The sequence below is a fragment of the Mercenaria mercenaria genome, chromosome 17, assembly GCF_021730395.1.
Source record: "Mercenaria mercenaria strain notata chromosome 17, MADL_Memer_1, whole genome shotgun sequence".
Taxonomy (NCBI): Eukaryota; Metazoa; Mollusca; class Bivalvia; order Venerida; family Veneridae; genus Mercenaria; species Mercenaria mercenaria.
Window position 1 is genome coordinate 9,231,705 of NC_069377.1, and position 21,492 is coordinate 9,253,196.

The following is a 21,492-nucleotide window of genomic DNA, read 5'->3' on the forward strand; positions in this document are numbered from 1 at the left end:
GTTTATCTTGGCTGCATTGTATCTTATTTATGTTTTAGTTTGCCTTGATTGCATTTGAATCTTACTTATGTTTAGTTTGTCTTAGTTGCATGCTTTAGCAATTTGTCCTAGTTTTTTAGTTTTAGCCACTTTGCATGTGTGATATATGTTTTTCTGTTTGTTTTAAACAATACTATATCATGTCTTATTTTCATCCTGAATGGTAGCTGCTGATCACTTAACCTAAATCTGTTTATGTATTTGTTCGCAAGTCCTGACTAAATTTTAAAGATGTATTTTTAGTTTCCTTTTGACCAGCAGATACTACACAGGTCTTAGCTTTTGTATAAAATCTGTCTTCATTTTTCACTGTTTATATAAGTATCTTTTAGGAATTAATTTCTTAAGTAATTTATGTGCTTACCTCTATCACTACAATGTAATATATATGTCTTTCAACTAAATTTTTAGGTTTGATACTTAGTTTTTAATTTGAAGAACTTTTTAATATGTCTTGATGCTTTTATTTACAGTTTGTTTGTTTGTTTGTCTGTCGGATAATATGTTTATGTCGGATACAAGCTTCTAGCTTATGTTGTAACTTTTATATATAACCGACGTTAAATAAATATTATCTTATCTTATCTTATCTTATCTTACAGTAACAAAACAATATTCCTGTGTGCTTTTTCTATTTAATCGCGATTTAATACCACCAAATAGATAAACGGTACAAAACGGAATGAAACAGGAATTAGACAAACTAATTATCGGATTACTGTGGGCAGCTTCCCCTAACATATTCTTGTCCGTGATATGGTAATTGAACTGACAGGAAAATGGAAGAAAAAGATCCAAATTGCAATCCAATTCAGCCGCTCTTAGAAGGTGTAAGTATTCTTTGGCAGGAATCGCAACTAAAGATGAAGCCTACTATTTTGTTCTGCAGTTATGTGCCACTTTCAGATTTAATTTATTGCCATTATTTGTGATAAAATGAATAAACTGATCAAGGATACAGGATATTTTGAAATTTTGCATAATTTGTAGTGATCCAGTTATGAATTACTAATAATAGCTGTCATGTGTTTAAGAATCAGATAGAAATTTCTGTCCCAAGGGCACCTGCGCATTGGGAGGTAACGAGGCTAGCCGAGTTACCGCCCATGCGCATGTGGCTGATTCGTAAACACATGATTGATATTTTTTCTTGCATGCCCGTTTCTTGTTATTCCGAGCCCCTTAACTGGTATTTCAGTGCAGGTCAGTAACAGTTTTAAGTTTCAAAAGAGTTTTTGCTATAGTTTGATACTCCAACATATAAAACTTAAAAAATCCCCATGAAGAAAAATTCTAAGGATTGTTGTAAATGAATAATTCAGCCTTTCACATGATGACCCTAACGCTCTGAAACAGCCAGATTCTTTCTCGCTGAACCGACACTTGCGATCATTTGTACTAGCTCTGAAAAAATAAGGCGTTTTTTTAAAAAGGTCTTTTTTAAAATTAAGAACAGATATATAATTATATTATTGTGTTTGCGGACAAAAAAGTTTTAAAATAAGTGGTTTCTGTTTTCTGTAAGAAGGTAATATATTACCCCAGTGATTTTAGATAAGAAAATTTTGTGCCAAAATTTTCTGTTGTGTATATTTCTATTTTAATGCAAGTAATACTATTTTCTTTTTATTTTTGTTTAACTGTCATATGATTTGCCACAACATACATAAAATTTAGAAACAGGAAATAGCTGCAAGTGCAAATTTTCCAAAGGCTCGGATCAATGAGAAGGCTTGGAATAACAAGAAAGAGGCATATACCAGTTCTGGCAACCATAACTTAACTGACGTTGTTTTTATTTTCTGATGGTCGCGTCCATTCAGTTATGGCAGAACCCCATCTGGTTATATAACCAGTATCAAAGCGCAACATCTCGCACAGTCTCTCGTGAGAAACTGATGACATCAGTGTTCAAATTTAGACAAGCATACAAGCTAAATGCTAGTGGAATTTGAGAATAGCTAGTGGGCTTGGAATGTATTAGCTAATTTCAGCTAGTCAATAATATACCAAACAAAGGTCTTTAAAGCTTGAATAAAGTTTGTTCTGCAGGTATACATTTTTCTGCATGAAATGAATGTTATCATTTATGTTTATAAATGATATTTCATTGTTCAACAAAACTCTGATATAATGCATGATTGCAGCTTGGATCAAGTTAACATGGAAGGATTTGTCTTTAGCTTGTAAGTGGATAAAAATGGCACTAGCTATTTTAAGCTAATAGATTTTTTTTGTGACTGGCTACTTACAGAGATTAATCAGTAGGTTTTGGCCAGTAAAATATTAATAAAGTAATTTAATATTATTGTTTAACATTAGCTGGTATCTTTTCATTTTAGCTAGTGAACAAAAAGGGCACTAGCTACTTTCAGCTAGTAGAAAATGTTGCTAAATTTGACCCCTGGACATCATGCAACAGTTCAGACCACATGGTTATTTTTGAAAATCAAGATCAAAATTTTTATTTATGAATTTAATTTAATCATAAACATAACCATTTTCGAAATGAAGAGTACCCTGTTCAGGTGACAACTGCAATGGCAGACAAAATATTGCAGACAGGGGTACCAATTTGAAACTTGTGTGTAGAACTTGTGTTCAAATAGGAGAGATCGTGTTTGTATGCAAATCCCTTGTATTTTCTATTTTTAGAACTGATAAGACAATATCTGGTGGGCAGACGCCGAGCGTCCATTTTTTTTTGTAAACAATGATGTTTTTTCTAACAGCTTAAACTTTCTTAAAACACAAATGATATCAATAATTTTTTGATCAATGGAAAGGATATAAAACAAGCAATTTATTGATTACTTTTAATTATCATTTCGAAATAAAGTGGATTTATTATGAACGCTTAACTTACAGTGTTTTTTCTAAAAGTTTGGAGCATCGCTATGCCACTATTAAAATTATATGTCATTTAAGATGGTTATTCAATTTAAAAAGATATTTAAATGAGAAAATATGAAAATCATAAGCATTTCAAAACTTCTTGAACTTTTTAAAATCCATAAATGAGCGAAAAAGTTATTAAAAATTAAAAATTTCGATCCCATACACAAACGATGTAAAAACATTTATTTTGCCAACCACTAGATAAACAGGTGTTAATGCGCGACGTCACAGCGATCTCTCCTGTTATGTTGCATGGATTATTTCATGCCAGATCAAAAGAAAAATGAATTAGAAATATTTTAAAGTAAAAGATGAGTCCATTGCATTTCATTTGATGAAATTATAGCGTGACAGACTTCTGGCACGATTCCTGGTAAGGTTTCAGAACGTTGCAGCTCAGAGATCCGTAACAGCATATAAACATCTCTGAGCTGATTTTTTTTAGCTAATCGTATACATAAGCTTTTTATTCTGACAGATTTTTTTGCATACCGTATTTTACAAAAAATAAAACAAATAAAGCAAATAGAAATGCACTCTTTCTTAATTGTAATAGAGTATGTACACAAAGCGTGGGAAATTAATGCTCGTAACTAAGCAGAAGTGACGTCATGAAGTTTCAGTGATGCACAATAACAAAGTTCCTCTTTAGTTTTATTGTTAGTAGTTTAACGGTATGTTTTAAACGTAAAATAACGTATTTTGAATCGAGAAATATAAGGAATGGAGAGAAACTATCAAGGTACCTGATATTTTTCGTATGTTACATATTCAGTGCATGAATTGCTAGTTGTCCTTAACAGCACCTGAGTCATCCGGCAAGGGGGTGCCAGATGGGTTTTGCCGGCATGGGTAAAATCACCGGAAGCGCCAGTCCGGTGTGCAAGAATGTACGATATTAATGAACTGTTGCGGCAACTTCTGAAGCCTTCGTTTAATAAGATAATTAAATGATTAACTGGTGTGCATTGTCACAGACACAAGCGGTGCAGGTCAAAATGTAATCCAAATAATAGGACGTTTTGGGACAGCGTGATAACTTTTGACTTCACTGTCCCGGCACGTCCAAACTTATTCTGCATATTTCTGTTAGGAAATCCCCAATGAAATCCATTGGGAACATTTTCTGGTACATGCATAAAGTATTTGTAATGATTACATCTCTGATAATGAATTTATGTTGACATTAAAACATACACTTGCCTGGCTGATATTTTATGAATGTATATTTTGTGTTTTGTTTCTAATACAATTGAAAATGGAAGAACAACTTCAAACTGGTTTTTAATTTATTTCCAACTAGTTTCGGCTTTCAATTTAACATTCAAAAACATTATACATATAATACAGAAATGCACAATGTAAAGGATCTTATAAGATACATTATTTCTAGAGAAAATGCAGATAGCAAAAAGGATGTTAAAAGTCTGGAAAAAACTTGAACATTTATAATGCTTATTACTGTATTTTATATATCAAAAGTAGTCTATAGAATTGACAAATTATACAGAGAAAAATGTAAGAAATGTAAAACATAAAGATTAAAAATCTTAAATTAATTATTAGAACAAATATTTTGAGTTCATTCCATTTGGATAAACTGTGTCTAACTCATGCATCCAGTAAGTCTCCCTCAGAAGATGTTTCCAATCACCATTTATGTGTTCTATGGGCATGAATGAAAAGTCATCAATTGTGTGAAGGTTGGAATTAAAATGTTCAGAAACATTAGTTAAAGATTAGGGATAATGGTTTATATCAAAACGATGACTATTCATGCGTTTAGAGCACATCTGGTTGGTCTGTCCAACATATTGAAAATTACACCTTTTACATGTGATAACATAAATTACATTTTTGGAACTACATGAAAGACTCTTTCTAATTCTGTAGTTTTTCAAAGTTGCAGAAGATGTAAAAATTTTAGATTCATTTATAGTTGAACAATGTGAGCAGCGAGCTCTATTACATTTAAAAATTTGACAATACCTACTTGGTCTTGTAAAAGAAGAATGAACCAGAATATCATTTAAACTAGTAGGTCTCTTGTAAGCAACAATAGGCTTGAATTTAGAAAGGTACTGAACACTCTGCCTATTAGAAAGTTGTAATAAATTCCAGTACTTATTCAAAACCTCCCCAATGTTAGGTAGAGATGGATTGTATGTACAAACTATACATACAAAAGGAATTATGTTATTAGAAGTGCCATCTGTTTTACTACTAATTAGTGCATCATCCATAGACATTGACTTTATTTTATCAAAACACATCATTCATCGACATGGGATCATTTCTTTTGATAAAAAAAGTTTTTAATTTCTCCAGTTCCTGTACAAAATAATTATCATCTGAGGTAAGACGTCTGTAACGCTTTGCCTGGCTTAGTGGAATACTCCTTTTACAAGACATAGGATGAGAAGAAGAAAATTCTACATACTGGTGGCTATTAGTTTGTTTTTCGTGAACTTTTGTACAAATAATACTGCCATCATTCTTATATATCTCAACATCCAAAAAGGTTACTGTTTCCCTAGAGATGCTACTGGTAAACTTTATGCTCGGATGATAACTACATGTATTTAAATTTTCTATGAACGACTAAAGCTTATCAAAACTGTGCTCCCAGATAAAGAAAACATCATCCAAAAATCTAAACCATATGAGAGGTTTATATTGACAAGTTTGTAAAAAATCTGATTCAAGCTTGCCCATAAAAACTGAAGCATAACTTGGAGCCATTTTCGTACCCATAGCAGTACCATGAATTTGCAGAAAGTTTTCTCCATCAAACTGAAAATAATTTTTTGTTAAAACCAAATTTATCAAGTCACAAATAGATTCAATAGAAAGCTTGCTTTTGGTATTACCATTCTGCTGCAAGAAAAATTTACAAGCGTCAATACCATCTGCATGAGGAATATTGCTGTAAAGTGAACTTACATCAAGAGTTACTGAAAAAGCATTGTCCTTTAACTTCGGGACTGCTTTGAGTTTAGTAATAAAGTCTGCAGAGTCCCTAATGTAAGAAGGTAAATTTTCCATGTGAGGTTTTAAAATTCCATCAAGATATGCAGAAATATTTTCAGTTATTGAGTTACAACCTGATACAATAGGTCTGCCCGGAAAACCTAATGGCAATTCATTATTATGTTCTTTGTGAATTTTGGGAAAAACATAAAATTGTGGAGTTCTTACATTGTATGGCACTCTTAATAGTTCTTCATCATTACAATCTATTGAATTCAAAGTATTAAGAATTTCTTGTTGCAAGTTTTGCACTGGATTATAATCTAGCTTTTTATAGTACAATTCATTGTTTAATTGTCTGTGGACCTCGGCACTATAGTCACTTCGGTTCATTATAACAATAGTAGAGCTTTTATCTGCTTTTTTGATAACAATGTTATCATCCTGTGCTAATGACTTCAGTGCAGTTTGTCCATCTTGTGAAATATTTGAATGAAAATAATACCTTTTATTAGTTTTTAACAGTTCATGTGTAATCGCATCAGTGTAAAAATCTAATGATGTATCACATCCTGCTGGCGGGGTAAATGTTGATTCTTTATATGTCCTCTTTTTGGGGGTAATTCTTTTCAGAAGATTTGGAATCAACACTATCATCACCATCATCAGGTGTAGGAGCAAAAAATTCTTCAAGTCTGAGTCTTCTACTAAATTCAGAAATATTTTTTTTTTTTTTTTTTTTATTATTATATTCAAAAATTTTTTTGTTTTTATTTTGTTTTGTTTCTGAAATTTAGTGTCATCGGCAGTCTGCTGTGTATTGAAACCGGTGTCAGGGTAGCTATCTCCTCGCACCTGTCAAATAATATTTTCGAAGATAAAGTCTCTTATTTAAAATTACGTGTTATATTCAACTCATTTGAAGTTTCTACATGAATATTAATATTTGATTTATTAGAGCAAGTAAGTCTGATCAGTATGTTTTGACTTTTTGGATGTTTTAATATCTTTGTTTTCCTAACAGTAAAATGTAGATACGGATAAGGCTTAGAGGGATGACAACTATAAAATATCAGATCATAAAAGAAGTCATCCCGATAAGCCAAATGAGTATAAAGGCTAGTCAAAAGGTACCCAAACCAAAATGTACCCAAAAATAAGAAGTCAAAATGTACCCACTTATGAAAGTCAAAATGTACCCATGATTTTTTATTGGAAGTCAAAATGTACCCATCTTTATTTATTTACTTATTTTTTTGATACCATGTACCCATATAAATATTGTTCATTTTCTTATAAATGATTTTCAAAATAATAGATTTAAAGAAAAAGAACATTAATTTATAATATATAATATATTACTAAAACCTTACTGATTAGGGAGAGGTTCAGGTCCAAAAAGTTTTAACCTTTATACTGCTAAATTTCTAAAATAGACTAGCCCATCATTCAGTTTGGGCAATACCATTTATCATTTGAAGGAGAGTTCACTGAAAATTTACTAACTGAATAGCGAACAGTGCAGACCATGATCAGACTGCACGGATGTGCAGGCTGATCTTGGTCTGCACTGGTCGCAAAGGCAGAATAACTTGCCGCCAGCAGGCTAAAGGTTAATATGCCCATGAAATTGAATGATTTCACCATTGTTTTAATCTTTACAAGTTTTGTCTTTAACTGTTTACACCATATTTCCTGACCTATGTTGTTTAGGGTGAAGTTGCAGAGACATTGTCACCTGTTCCGTCAGACAATGCTATACACCAGCCTGGTCCAGAGGATTTCAAGAATTTTGATATTGTTAGAGCTACTCAGTATGGAGTATTTGAGCGGATACAGGAGCTGGTGGAGAGTGGCTATGATGTCAATCTGATGGACAAGGAAAATGTCAGTCTTCTTCACTGGGCAGCTATCAACAATCGGGTAGAAATTGTAAAGTAAGATACAATATTTGATTTTTCCCTCAAATTCCTTCTTTTAGTTTATATCTTTAAAGGTTTATAAAATTGCGGATAAACATTTAAAATCCTTAAAATAATTATAGAAAGAATGTTTCTCACATTTTACTTGCACAGTTTTAAGATTATATGAGCCGTGCCATGAGAAAATCAACATAGTGGGTTTGCGACCAGCATGGATCCAGACCAGCCTGCGCATCCGCGCAGTCTGGTCAGGCTCCATGCTGTTCGCTTTTAAAGCCTATTGGAATTGGAGAAACTGTTAGCGAACAGCATGGATCCTGACCAGACTGCGCGGATGCGCAGGCTGGTCTGGATCCATGCTGGTCGCAAAGCCACTATGTTGGTTTTCTCATGGCACGGCTCATATGGTTTCCTACCTTGACAATGTGGGTGTGCAATTGCTGACCTGAAAGGTAAGAAGAACACCTTAAAATTGCTACTGTCCACTTTTTCAGTAATTACTCACTTTTACCATGGTCAAGATAATTAATGTTTGATGGTTGAAAAATACTTCATTGGACAATTTGTCATTATGTATTTTTATTATGCCCCCCTTCGAAGAAGGTGGGGTATATTGTTTTGCAGATGTCGGTTTGTCGGTCGGAATGTAGACCAGTCCGTTTCCGGATATTAACTCAAGAACGCTTGGGCCTAGGATGATGAAAGTTAATAGGGAGGTTGATCATCACCAGCAGATGACCCCTATTGATTTTGAGGTCTGTATGTCAAAGGTCAAGGTCACTGTGACCCTGAATAGTAAAACAGTTTCCGGATGATAACTCAAGAACGCTTGGGCCTAGGATCATGAAAGCTGATAGGGAGGTTGGTCATGATCAGCAGATGACCCCTATTGATTTTGAGGTCATTAGGTCAAAGGTCAAGGTCACAGTGACCCTGAACAGTTAAACGGTTTCCGGATGATAACTCAAGAACGCATAGGCCTAGGGTCACAAATATTGATAGGGAGGTTGGTCATGACCAGGAGATGACTTCTATTGATTTTGAGGTCAGTGTGTCAAAGGTCAAGGTCATAGTGACCAGAAACAGTAAAATGGTTTCTGTACTGTAACTCAAGAATGCTTGGGCCTAGTTTCAGGAAAATTGATAGTTAGATTGGTCATGATCAGCAGATGACCTCTATTGATTTTGAGGTCAAAGGTCAAGGTCACATTGGCCAGGAACAGTTAATGGTTTCTGATCTTCTTGTCCAAAACCACAGAGCCTAGGGCTTTGATATTTGGTATGAAGCATCATCTAGTGGTCCTCTACCAAGATGATTCAAATTATTTCCCTGGGGTCTAATATGGCCCCGCCCTGGGGGTCACATGGTTTATATAGATTTATATAGGGAAAAACTTTGAAAAACCTCTTGTCCAAAACCACAGGGCCTAGGGCTTTGATTTTAGCTCGACTATACGACGTCGGCGTCGGCGTCTTTCCGCGTCACCACCTTGGTTAAAGTTTTTGTGCACTTTCTCTTTTTTCAACTTATCTCTGTAATTACTTGATGGATTTGATTCAAACTTGAAATACTTATTCCTCATCATCATCCACATCATCTGACATAAGGGCCATAATTCTGGCACCAATATTTCATGAATTATTCCCCTTTTTACTTAGAATTTAAGGTTAAAGTTTTATGCACTTACACTCTATCTCTGTTATTACTGAATGGATCTGATTCAAACTTAAACAATTGTTCAACATCATCACCCACATCATATGACACAAGGTGCATAACTCTGGCACCATTTTTTAGCTCACCTGAGCAATGCTCAGGTGAGTTTTTCTGATCGCTCGATGTCCGGCGTCCGTCGTCTGTCATCTGTCATCTGTCAATATTTAGCTTGTGTATGCAATAGAGGCTGTATTTTTCAATTTATCTTCATGAATATTGGTCAGAATGATAACCTTGATGAAATCTAGGCCGAGTTCGAAAATGGGTCATCTCGGGTCGAAAACTAGGTCACTAGGTCAAATCAAAGAAAAACCTTGTGTATGCGATAGAGGCTGTATTTTTCATTTAATCTTCATGAATATTGGTCAGAATGATAACTTTGATGAAATCTAGGCCGAGTTCGAAAATGGGTCATCTCGGGTCAAAAACTAGGTCACTAGGTCAAATCAAAGAAAAACCTTGTGTATGCGATAGAGGCTGTATTTTTCAATTAATCTTCATGAATATTGGTCAGAATGATAACCTTGATGAAATCTAGGCCGAGTTCGAAAATGGGTCATCTCGGGTCAAAAACTAGGTCACTAGGTCAAATCAAAGAAAAACCTTGTGTATGCGATAGAGGCTGTATTTTTCAATTCTTCTTCATGAATATTGGTCAGAATGATAACCTTGATGAAATCTAGGCCGAGTTCGAAAATGGGTCATCTCGGATCAAAAACTAGGTCACTAGGTCAAATCAAAGAAAAACCTTGTGTATGCGATAGAGGCTGTATTTTTCAGTTGATCTTCATGAATTTTAGTCAAGATGATTTCCTTGATGAAATCTAGGCCGAGTTCGAAAATGGGTCATCTCGGGTCAAAAACTAGGTCACTAGGTCAAGTCAAAGAAAAACCTTGTGTATGCGATAGAGGCGGTATTTTTCAATTGATCTTCATGAATTTTGGTCAGAATGATTACCTTGATGAAATCTAGGCCGAGTTCGAAAATGGGTCATCTGAGGTCAAAAACTAGGTCACTAGGTCATATCACGTAAAAACCTTGTGTATGCGATAGAGGCTGTATTTTTCAATTGATCTTCATGAATTTTGGTCAGAATGATTACCTTGATGAAATTTAGACCAAGTTCGAAAATAGGTCATCTGGGGTCAAAAACTAGGTCACTAGGTCAAATCAAAGAAAGACCTTGTGTATGCAGTAGAGGCTGTATTTTTCAACTGATCTTCATGAAATTTAGCCAGAATGATAACCTTGATAAAATCTAGGCCGTGTTCGAAAATGGGTCATCTCGGGTCAAAAACTAGGTCACTAGGTCAAATCGAAGAAAAACATTGTGTATGCAATAGAGGATGTATTTTTCAATTGATCTGTATGAAATTTGGTCAGAATGATTGTCTTGATGAAATCTAGGTCGATTTTGAAATTGGGTTATCTGAGGTCAAAAACTAGGTCACTAGGTCAAATTAAAGAAAAATCTTGTGTATGCGATAGAGACTGTTTTTTTTCAATTGATTTTTATGAAATTTGGTCAGGTTGATTGCCTTAATGAAATCTAGGTCGAATTTGAATATGGGTCATCTGAGGTCAAAAACTAGGTCACTTGGTCAAATCAAAGAAAAAACTTCTGTTTGTGATAGAGGCTGTATTTTTCAGTTGTTCTTCATGAATTTTGGTCAGAATGATTGCCTTGATAAAATCTAGGTCGAGTTTGAACATGGGTCATCTAGGGTCAAAAACTAGGTCATATCTAAGAAAATGCTTGTTTTATCACAAGAGACCATTTTTTTGGTCCAATCTTAATGAAAATTGGTCAGAATATTTGTTTCCTTGAAATCACTAGGTCAAACATGTTTTACACTGTTATGGAGTGTTTCTTAGGTGAGCGACCTAGGGCCATCTTGGCCCTCTTGTTTATGAATAATTCCCCCTTTTTACTTAGAATTTCAGGTTAAAGTTTTGGTGCACTTTTACTCTACTTCCGTTATTACTGAATGGATTTGATTCAAACTTAAAATAGTTGTTCAGCATCATCACCCACATCATATGACACAAGATGCATAACTCTGGCACAATTTTTCATGAATTATTCCCCTTTTTACTTAGAATTTTAGGTTAAAGTTTTGATGCACTTTCACTCTGTCTCTGTTATTACTGAATGGATTTGATTCAAACTTAAAATAGTTGTTCAACATCATCACCCACACCATATGACACAAGGTACATAACTCTGGCACCAATATTTAATGAATTATGCCCCTTTTTGCTTAGGATATACTTATATAGTGTTTTGATAGATTTTATTTTTACCTCTCTTATTACTTTAAGTTGATATTTTTGACATAGACTCAGGCTATTGTGTAATATCTTCATCCACAATTGGAGTCATTAAACACTCCAGTGACAGCTCTAGTTTCCTCAGATGTGCCCAGTTTCACTATCCAACATCGAAATAGTCGAGCGTGCTGTCTCCTGTGACAGCTCTTGTTTTTATGTGACATCATCTAGTGGTCTTCTACTAAGATTTTTCAAATTATCCCCCTAGGGTCAAATATGGCCCCGCCCCGGGGGTCACACGGTTTACATAGTCTTATATAGGGAAAAACTTTGAAAATCTTCTTGTCCAAATCACAAAGACTAGGGCTTTGATATTTGTAATGTAGCATCATCTAGTGATTCTCTGCCAAGTTTGTTCAAATTATCCCCCTAGGGTCAAATATGGCCCCGCGCTGGGGGTCACATAGTTCATATAGACTTATATAGGGAAAAGCTTTTAAAATCTTCTTGTCAATACCTACAACATTTAAATTCTGACCACATGTATGGTTTTGAGTGGCAAGATGAACCTTGACATGAGTTGACCTTGATTTTGACCTAGTGACCTACTTTCACATTTCTGTAGCTACAGCCTTCAAATTTGGACCACATGCATAGTTTTGTGCACCGAAAAAATTTTTTTACCTTGACATTGACCTAGTGACCTACTTTCACATTTTTGAAGGTACAGGCTTCAAATTTGGATCACATGCATAGTTTTGTGTTCTGAAATGAAATTTGACCTTGATTTTGACCTAGTGACCTACTTTCACATTCCTCAAGCTACAGCCTTCAAATTTGGACCACATGCATAGTTTTGTGTACCGAAAAAATTTTGACCTTGACATTGACCTTGTGACCTACTTTCACATTTTTGTAGGTACAGACTTCAAATTTGCTCCACATGCATAGTTTTGTGTACTGAAATGAACTTTGATCTTGAGATTGACCTAGTGACCTACTTTCACATTTCTGATTGTACAGACTTCAGATTTGGACCGCATGCATATTTTTGTGTTCTGAATTGAAATTTGACATTGATTTTTACCTACTACCTACTTTCACATTTCTCAAGCTACAGCCTCCAAATTTGAAGCACATGCATATTTCTGCCTACCGAAATGAACTTTGACCTTGATATTGATCTAATGACCTACTTTCACATTTCTCAAGCCACAGCTTTCAAATTTGGACCACATTCACATTATTTTGTACCGAAATGAAATTTGACTTTGATTTTGACCTTGAGCTAGTCTTGAAATTTGGAACGTTCAAAAATGGTTCAGTGGATGGCACCAAGATCACTTTGTAATCTCTTGCTAGGTTAATAGGTTAAAGGTCAAGGTCAGATTAAACCAGAATGGTAGAACTTTTGTTTACAGTGAGCATATAATTTCTGTTCCTTGTGCAATTTCTAAATATATCAAGGGGGGCATTTCGTGTTCAACGAGCTCTTGTTTACTTTTTTCTCCCTTGTGTACTTTGTTACTATGTAGATAATTGCTGTTTTTACAGGTATTACATATCGAAGGGTGCAATAGTTGATAGATTTGGTGGTGACTTGAACTCAACACCTCTACACTGGGCAACAAGGTATTGCAAAATAAATAATGTTGTTATTTTTAAAAATCAAGTTATGCTTTTTTGTTCACCTCCCCACCCCCCCCCCCCCCCTCCCCCCCAAAAAAAATAAAAGGGAGAGTTTTATCATGGATTTCCAGGTAATATCAATCTACAAATTTAGAACCCAGTGGACAAATGAGCCGTGCCATGAGAAAACCAACATATTGGGTTTGCGACCAGCATGGATCCAGACCAGCCTGCGCATCCGCGCAGTCTGGTCAGGATCCATGCTGTTCGCCAACAGTTTCTCCAGTTCCAATAGGCTTTAAAAGCGACCAGCATGGATCCTGATCAGACTGCGCGGATGCGCAGGCTGGTCTGGATCCATGCTGGTCGCAAACCCACTATCTCATGGCGCGGCTCAATTATGTAATTTCCTTGAATTTCTCAAGTTCATTCTCAGCAGATTACAAATTTTAGCCAAAACCACAAAATGCTATGTCAAAAAGAAACATTTTACAGAATCGTACTATAATGTAATTTGAATTAATTTACAGGCAGGGGCACTTACCTATGGTAGTTCTGCTGTTGTCGTATGGAGCAGACCCATCACTTAGAGACGGTGAAGGTTAGTATATGAGCCGTGCCATGAGAAAACCAACATAGTGGGTTTGTGCGCGCAGTCTGGTCAGGATCCATGCTGTTCGCTAACAGTTTCTCCAATTCCAATAGGCTTTGAAAGCGAACAGCATGGATCCTGACCAGACTGCGCCGATGCGCAGGCTGGTCTGGATCCATGCTGGTCACAAACCCTTAATGTTGGTTTTCTCATGGCACGTCTCATATGATGTTTAATTAATTCATTTCTTATCAGTTCCAGTCAGCAGCGCTGATTCCTAAGTAAGCATTCTTTTCGGAGTACCAGTCACTTTTATTCAGTGGTTGAATGGTAACGTTCATTTACTTTTTATCACTTTTCCCTTGCCACTGGGTTTGAAACCTTGGTTTTGGTATAGCATTCTTCAGAATGGGAAACCATCCAACTGACTTACTGGCAGATGATTCTGCCTAGATGCTAGCCTATTTGTAAAAACAGTGGCCAGATAGGCATTTTGAGTCTTCCGCCATTAAATGCCAAAAAAGTTCACCACAACTTAAATTATGTGAGTGTGAAAAACGCAGCAGAAAATTAGAAATGATTTATTTCTGTTACTGACACTATTTGCATCAGACATTGTGAAAACTTACCTCTTGGTGGACCAAGGGGGAAAATATCTAACAAACTTCCTACTTTGCAGTTCAAGCATAATCAGAGAATTTGTTATTATCCACCTTAATGTTGGCCTGGAAAACAAGTAGGAATTTAAATGAATAAAATCTTTTAATTGAAAATAAAGTTTTAGAATACTTCCCTTTCAAAATTCTTAATAAGTACAAACCATAATTGGTCATTTTTAGGGTGTAGTTGTATCCATCTGGCAGCACAGTTTGGTCATACATCAATCGTAGCATACCTGATAGCCAAGGGACAAGATGTAGATATGTTAGACAAGAATGGGATGACAGCACTCATGTGGGCCGCGTACAGAGTGTTTGGGTAAACCTTTTATCTTTATTTTAATGTAGTGAATAGCCTGAGAATGTAATTTTTTTCCATTTCTTCACCTAATTCTAGATTGAAATACAAATGTACTATGAAAACAGGACTGTTTTTATACCTCAACTACTGGAGTCAGTACCTCGATGCATCTGTGATAACTATAGGTGGATTGAGCTCATTTTTGGTACACAGGTTAGTGTTCATAAAGGTATAGGTCGACCACAACTTTGGTTGCTATCCACTGTTTTTTTTTTTGTCAGAGTTGGGGCCCCTTTTCAGGTTGAAGTTCTGCAAAATGTCAATATCTGTTTAACTCTGAAAAGGAGAATGGATTTAATGCATTATCTGGTATTTATAGACAGGCACATTATTATAAAATGTAAGATAAGCTCAATTTTTGTTACATTCTACCAATTTTTGCCAGGGTTATTGCCTCCTTTTGACTTAAAATTCAGCAAGATGTCGATGTTCATTTAGTAACTCTTGAAAGAAAATCTGCTTTTTCTTGCAATAGATCAACGCAGGAATTATAACTAGTTAAAGCCACTTACATTTCATTTTTCTTGTGCATGTTCAGAACTTTAGTACATTAACTATTGTACTTAAAATTCAGGTATGACCCTACACGACTGTTGCTGACATTTGGTGCGTTAGTGAACAAGTCTGATAAGTTACAGCAGAATACACCACTTCACTGGGCATGTGTTACAGGCAATAATGTTGTGGCCAAACTTCTGCTCGACAGAGGGGCTGATCTTGATGCATTAAATGCAAAGGTATGCCTATTCTTGCACGAGAAGAAACAATTTAATAAAAGCATTATACAGTTAAACACTGGTCTCGTAAGGTCACAGGAAAATGAGAATATTGCTCAGGTTGTCTGTGGTTCCGAGCGATCCTAACATAGAAAATGAACTGAAAAAGGCTGGAGACATATTGGTCAGGTTGTACAGGGTTTTGAGCAATGTAAACAGAAAATGAACAAAAAAAGGCATGGAGTACCATGTATTTGCTTGAGAGAATGTAGTTTCACTGTCATTGCATTGGTTTTCTCTTTCACAGTAGGATTTAATTAAAAAGATAACATTTCTAATGCATATTATATGTGTCTAAAATTTCACTGGCCCAGTTTTTCTAATTTAACTGTTCATTTGCACATTTGACATGATAACTCTTGCTTACAGTCTCACAAGGTCTATACAGCTTGCTTAAAGTTATACAGTATCTGTGCACATTTCTTACAGTTTTACAATGTCTGTACAGCCTGCTTAGTGTTTAACAAAGTCTTTATAGCATGCTTACATTTCACAATATCCGTACAGCTTACATAGGATTTCACAATGTCTGCACAGCTGTCTTACAGTTTCACAATGTCTGTACTGCTTGCTTACTGTTTCAAGTGTCTTCAGCTTGCTTACTGTTTCACAGTGTCTGTGTAGCTTGCTTACATTTTCACAATGTCTGTACAGCTTGCTTTCAGTTTTACAATTTCTGTGCTTGCTTACAGTTTGACAATGTCTGTTCATTCTTCTTACAGTTTCAAAATGTCTGTACAGCTTGCTTACAGATTCACAATGTCTGTACAGTTTGCTTACAGTTTCACAATGCCTGCACAACTTGCTTATCATTTCACAATGTCTGCACAACTTGCTTACAATTTTATGTCTGTACAGCTTGCTTACAGGTTCACAATGTTTGTACAGCTTGCTTACAGTTTCACAATGTCTGTACAGCTTGCTTACAGTTTCACAATGTCTGTACAGCTTGCTTACAGTTTGACAATGTCTGTACAGCTTGCTTACAGTTTGACAATGTCTGTACAGCTTGCTTACAGTTTGACAATGTCTGTACAGCTTGCTTACAGTTTCACAATGTCTGTACAGCTTGCTTACAGTTTCACAATGTCTGTACAGCTTGCTTACAGTTTCACAATGTCTGTACAGCTTGCTTACAGTTTCACAATGTCTGTACAGCTTGCTTACAGTTTCACAATGTCTGTACAGCTTACTTACAGTTTTACAATGTCTGTACGACTTGATTACAGTTTCACAATGTCTGTACAGCTTCCTTACAGTTTTACAATGTCTGTATAGCTTGTCTACAGTTTTACAATGTCTGTACAACTTGATTACAGTTTCACAATGTCTGTACAGCTTCCTTACAGTTTTACAATGTCTGTACAACTTGATTACAGTTTCACAATGTCTGTATAGCTTGTCTACAGTTTTACAGTGTCAGTCCACCCACCAGCTCACAATTTCACAGTATCTGTACAGCATGCTTACAGTTTATTACATTATCACACTTCTTTTTCAATATCAAGAGTGGCATTAGTGTTATGTATTACATGTATATGCCATTTGAATAATATTTTTAGGGTGAATCACCCCTAGATGTAGCAGTGCAGCAGAAAAATCCAGGCTTGGTGAGAAAGATCCGTGAATTGCGACTAGAAAGAGGCTTAGATATGCCACATTGCCTTATCAAATATACATCGAATAAGGTGAGAGTAAATGCTTTTTTCTATGCAGTTTTACTAAATAAACCTTGGTTTTTTTTTTGTCATATAAGAACTGTCACAAAATGGCAATTTTATTGTCACATGTATTCATGGATTTTAAATGCTAAAAATAAATAAAATAAGTATGAATTTTATTAGTTTGCTGGGGTTAAGTTTTGTGGGCTGGCACAACCACATAATCCACATAAATTAGGCCCCCCCCCCCACAAACCCCCAAACACATGCACACATGTACACACAAATATTATTTCACATATAGTCTAACCTGTATTTGTTTGATTTTCAGGCAGTCCGAAGAAAGATGATGTTCATATTCCCATTCGTATTACTGTTTGGAGTAGGGTACATACCAGAATGTTCCTTGCCTATAGAAATCAAATTACTGTTTGCAGGGATACTGTTCCTGTACTGGAGGACGTGCAGCTAGTAAGTCATTTATACCTTGATTTAGCTCATCCTCAGTCCTGAGACAATAATGGTTTTACTTTTAACAGTCTATAGAGGGCACAGCATTGGTCCAATCTTACTAAATCTTTGTCAGAATTCTTGCTTCGATAAAATCCTAGATGAGTAAACCCTCCGTAGGGCCTTCATGGCTGAGTGGTAAAGGTTGCTGAATTTGAATCACTTGCTCCTCACTGATGTGGTCGAGTTAGACTTCTTCATGTGAGTAAGTCATCCAGCTTGCTTACAGGCTAAGTTTATAATTGGGTGATCGTATATCTTAAAAGTAGGTCACTATGTTAAATCTTAGAAAAAACTGGGGCAACATTTTATACTGCTTGATCTGCTTGAAATCAGATAAGGAAATAAGATCAGGTATGAAACAAGATCTTCTGGGGTTAAAAAATAGGTCATTAGGTCAGTCAAAGAAACAAGGAATATTTTCTTCCTGGAACTGTTTAAAACAACTTGAGAATATTTTCCGTTAGGAAATCTAGTTAAAGATTTAAACTGGACGATGATGGTCCATCTATGGTCAAAAACTAGGTCACACAAATCATAGAAAAAGTAGGGTAACTCTGAAGGTCACATTTTTCTACCTGATTTACATAAAACATTGTCAGAATGTTTTCTGTAATGAATTCTAGGCCAAATTGGATGGTAAGAAGTAGGTCAGGTAACCTATACAGAGCGTTCATGGCCTCCATGTTTGAAAAAAAATATAAATTATGTTATGGTGTTGCTTTTTGTCCATCTACATTTTCATTATTGACTAAAGTATAATAGTTAGCTGTCAAACTTTATACAATTACTAATTACCACATAAAGAGGATCCCTATTTGTTTTTTGGGATAGTTTGAAAAATAGCTTTATCTGTTCTGCAGATCACCAGAAGATGGTTTACTTGTGACCAGCTCATTACCGTTATAGATACATCAGCTTTTAACATTCTGAATAAGGTCTTGGACCATTAGATGGTTGAATAAACTCTACGCAAATAGTGTCTTAAAAAATATTTAAAATAGTGCTTCTGAAAATAAATGAAGTACTGGTAGTACATAAATTTTTTTACAATGAAATAAAAAAAAGTCGGAATCATTAAAACATGTTTTAGACATGAATAAAGATTGACGCTGGTTGTTCAAATTGTTCGCTTAATCACAGTCATTATTTTCATTTCAGTTTTTTCTTTGATGATCGTCTGTGGATTATAATGCCTGTAGCTTGGTATTTAGCGACAAAACTGTGGATGTATACGACCTGGATCCTTTATCTTCATCCTTATATCCTTTCATATACTTTGTCTATATTTTATTTATCAGTCTGAAAGCATAGCGGGAGAGCTTTAAATCTGCAATCCAGAAGCCATCCCTTTGCTGTGAAATTATTTGACTTTGTGGGTTAAAAGTTTGGAATTTCGTCTGTTGATAATTGTGCTTATAGTACAGTTTGTGGATGTCAAATTTGAACCGTCATCTTTCTTTAGAGCCAGTTTGATTTCATTTGTTGGGAATGACTTTGGGGAGTGGCAAATTATTTATGATTCCATAGCATAAGGCAAAGTGCCTCTGTGACAATTTGACATCTGTCGTAATTAATCATATTGTTTTTGCCTTCGCCGTCTGTCCACATTAAGCTTTTCAGGCTTTCACAGGTCAAACTGCTGGCGAAACTTCACAGGAGTGATCAATACCAAGCCTAGTTGTGCATATCGCCGACACGTTCTGCTTCTCTGCACAAAATGGCCACCAGAGCTAAAAATAGAAAAATCTTGTTCGGCTTTCACAGGTCAAACTGCTGGTCAGATTTCGACGAAACTTCACAGGAGTGATCAGTACCAAGCCTAGTTATGCATATTTCCAACACATTCTGCTCTGCTGCACAAAATGGCCGCCAGAGCTAAAGGTATACATAGTGGGGAGACATATGTTTCTGTGACAAAAACGCCTTCTAGTCAATTTCTGTTTCTTACATGGAAGTGCTGTCATCTGTGAGCTGTTATGTATAAACAGTCTCCGATACTGCATCGATGTTTGTCAATATCACATGTCTCAACAGAATACAACAAAAATATCGAAAAGCAATTTTTTAATTGACAAGAAAAGTTCTTAAGTTTTACAAATGTTAATTTCATTAAAAGAAAAAAAATGAGTATATTAAAAAACACAATGACTACTGAAAGGAGTTGTCTGTTTTCCTTAACCTTGAATACATGTAGAAGCAACTGTACTACAAGAAGTAATATTCTGGCTTGTTACTGCCTTACTGACTTACAATTTCTACAAGGCCTGGAAGACAGACCCTGGTTTCATCAAGGCTGATAGAACTGAGAAAATAAAGGTAAGGCTAGAGCTTTGGGGGAAATGCAAAAATTGTTGGTAACTTAAATGTTGAGCCCCTCTTTGGTCAGAAGCTGTCTTGTCATTAGACATTTTCTGTTTTTGTTTTTTTTTAGGAAAAGAAATGCCACTTATTTGTTAAAGGTCCATTACTAAGGGAAAGTGAGTTGGCATTTTTTTTCACAGCCAGTGCATAGACTTCTGCAAGACACTAAATAATGAAGATTGGCAGGTCAAAATTTACAGAAGGTCTTTGGAACTCAAAGAAATGTATGTGTATTATGTTGAAATTTCAATGAATCGACAGAATGACCCCCCAGGTCTTTTTAACTTTCTTCATACTTCATAGAAAAATAATTGTACATATACTTTGATTTATTTCGAATTTCTACATACCAACTTTCATTTTCCAATAAAATGAAATAGTTTCTGTGCTTTTTAAAAGAAATTAAAATGTTCACTTTCCTTAGTATTGGACCTTTAAGCTTCTTGTTAGGACTGTCATTGTTAAGTGCAATATTGATGTAATAAGTTGTAAAAGAATTAGTAAGGCATCATAAGTCACAAACTAATGCTTGTTAGCAGTGAATTTAGACTAGACTTATCAAATTGTAGCTGTATTTTCTTGCAGCCAATCAAATTTATTGTCTCATTTGGGTTTTAGTAAACACATGCAAAGTAATCTGTTTGTAAATTTTCAGGGCATTCTAGAGTTGGCAGAGACACAGTCATTACATCTACACCAGTTTTGTACAACTTGTTTAATTCGCCGACCCCTCAGGTCGAAACATTGTTCCGTTTGTAATAAGTGTGTGGCAAAGTTTGATCATCACTGTCCTTGGGTAGAGAATTGTGTAGGTAAGTTGATCATCACTGTCCCTGGGTAGAGAACTGTGTAGGTAAGTTGATCATCACTGTCCATGGGCAGAGAATTTTGTAGGTAAGTTGATCATCACTGTCCCTGGGTAGAGAATTGTGTAGGTAAGTTGATCATCACTGTCCCTGGGTAGAGAATTGTGTAGGTAAGTTGATCTGCAAGTATTGGCTGCAACTTTCTTCAGTGGATGTATTAAAGAGTCATCTTTTCTTAGTCTGCCTACTTAGCTTTTTAGGGAAAGTGCAGGTTTACAGATCATGGCATCGTGAGTTTGATTCCCAGGTGAGGCAT

General features: G+C 35.5%; 1 protein-coding gene across 1 annotated transcript in view; it reads left to right on the top strand.

Annotated features, from left to right (window-relative positions):
- The first annotated feature begins 747 nt into the window (after positions 1–747).
- Positions 748–21,492, top strand: part of LOC123536110 (palmitoyltransferase ZDHHC17-like) — a 28,144-nt gene continuing 7,399 nt past the window's right edge. The window contains exons 1-11 of the mRNA XM_045318933.2: positions 748–869; positions 7,621–7,844; positions 13,373–13,450; positions 13,978–14,048; positions 14,879–15,017; positions 15,634–15,796; positions 17,398–17,523; positions 17,828–17,967; positions 19,168–19,268; positions 20,198–20,325; positions 21,026–21,182. Coding sequence (XP_045174868.2) covers positions 819–869; positions 7,621–7,844; positions 13,373–13,450; positions 13,978–14,048; positions 14,879–15,017; positions 15,634–15,796; positions 17,398–17,523; positions 17,828–17,967; positions 19,168–19,268; positions 20,198–20,325; positions 21,026–21,182 — 1,378 coding nt within the window. The 5' untranslated portion in view covers positions 748–818. The remainder of the gene's footprint in view (positions 870–7,620; positions 7,845–13,372; positions 13,451–13,977; positions 14,049–14,878; positions 15,018–15,633; positions 15,797–17,397; positions 17,524–17,827; positions 17,968–19,167; positions 19,269–20,197; positions 20,326–21,025; positions 21,183–21,492) is intronic.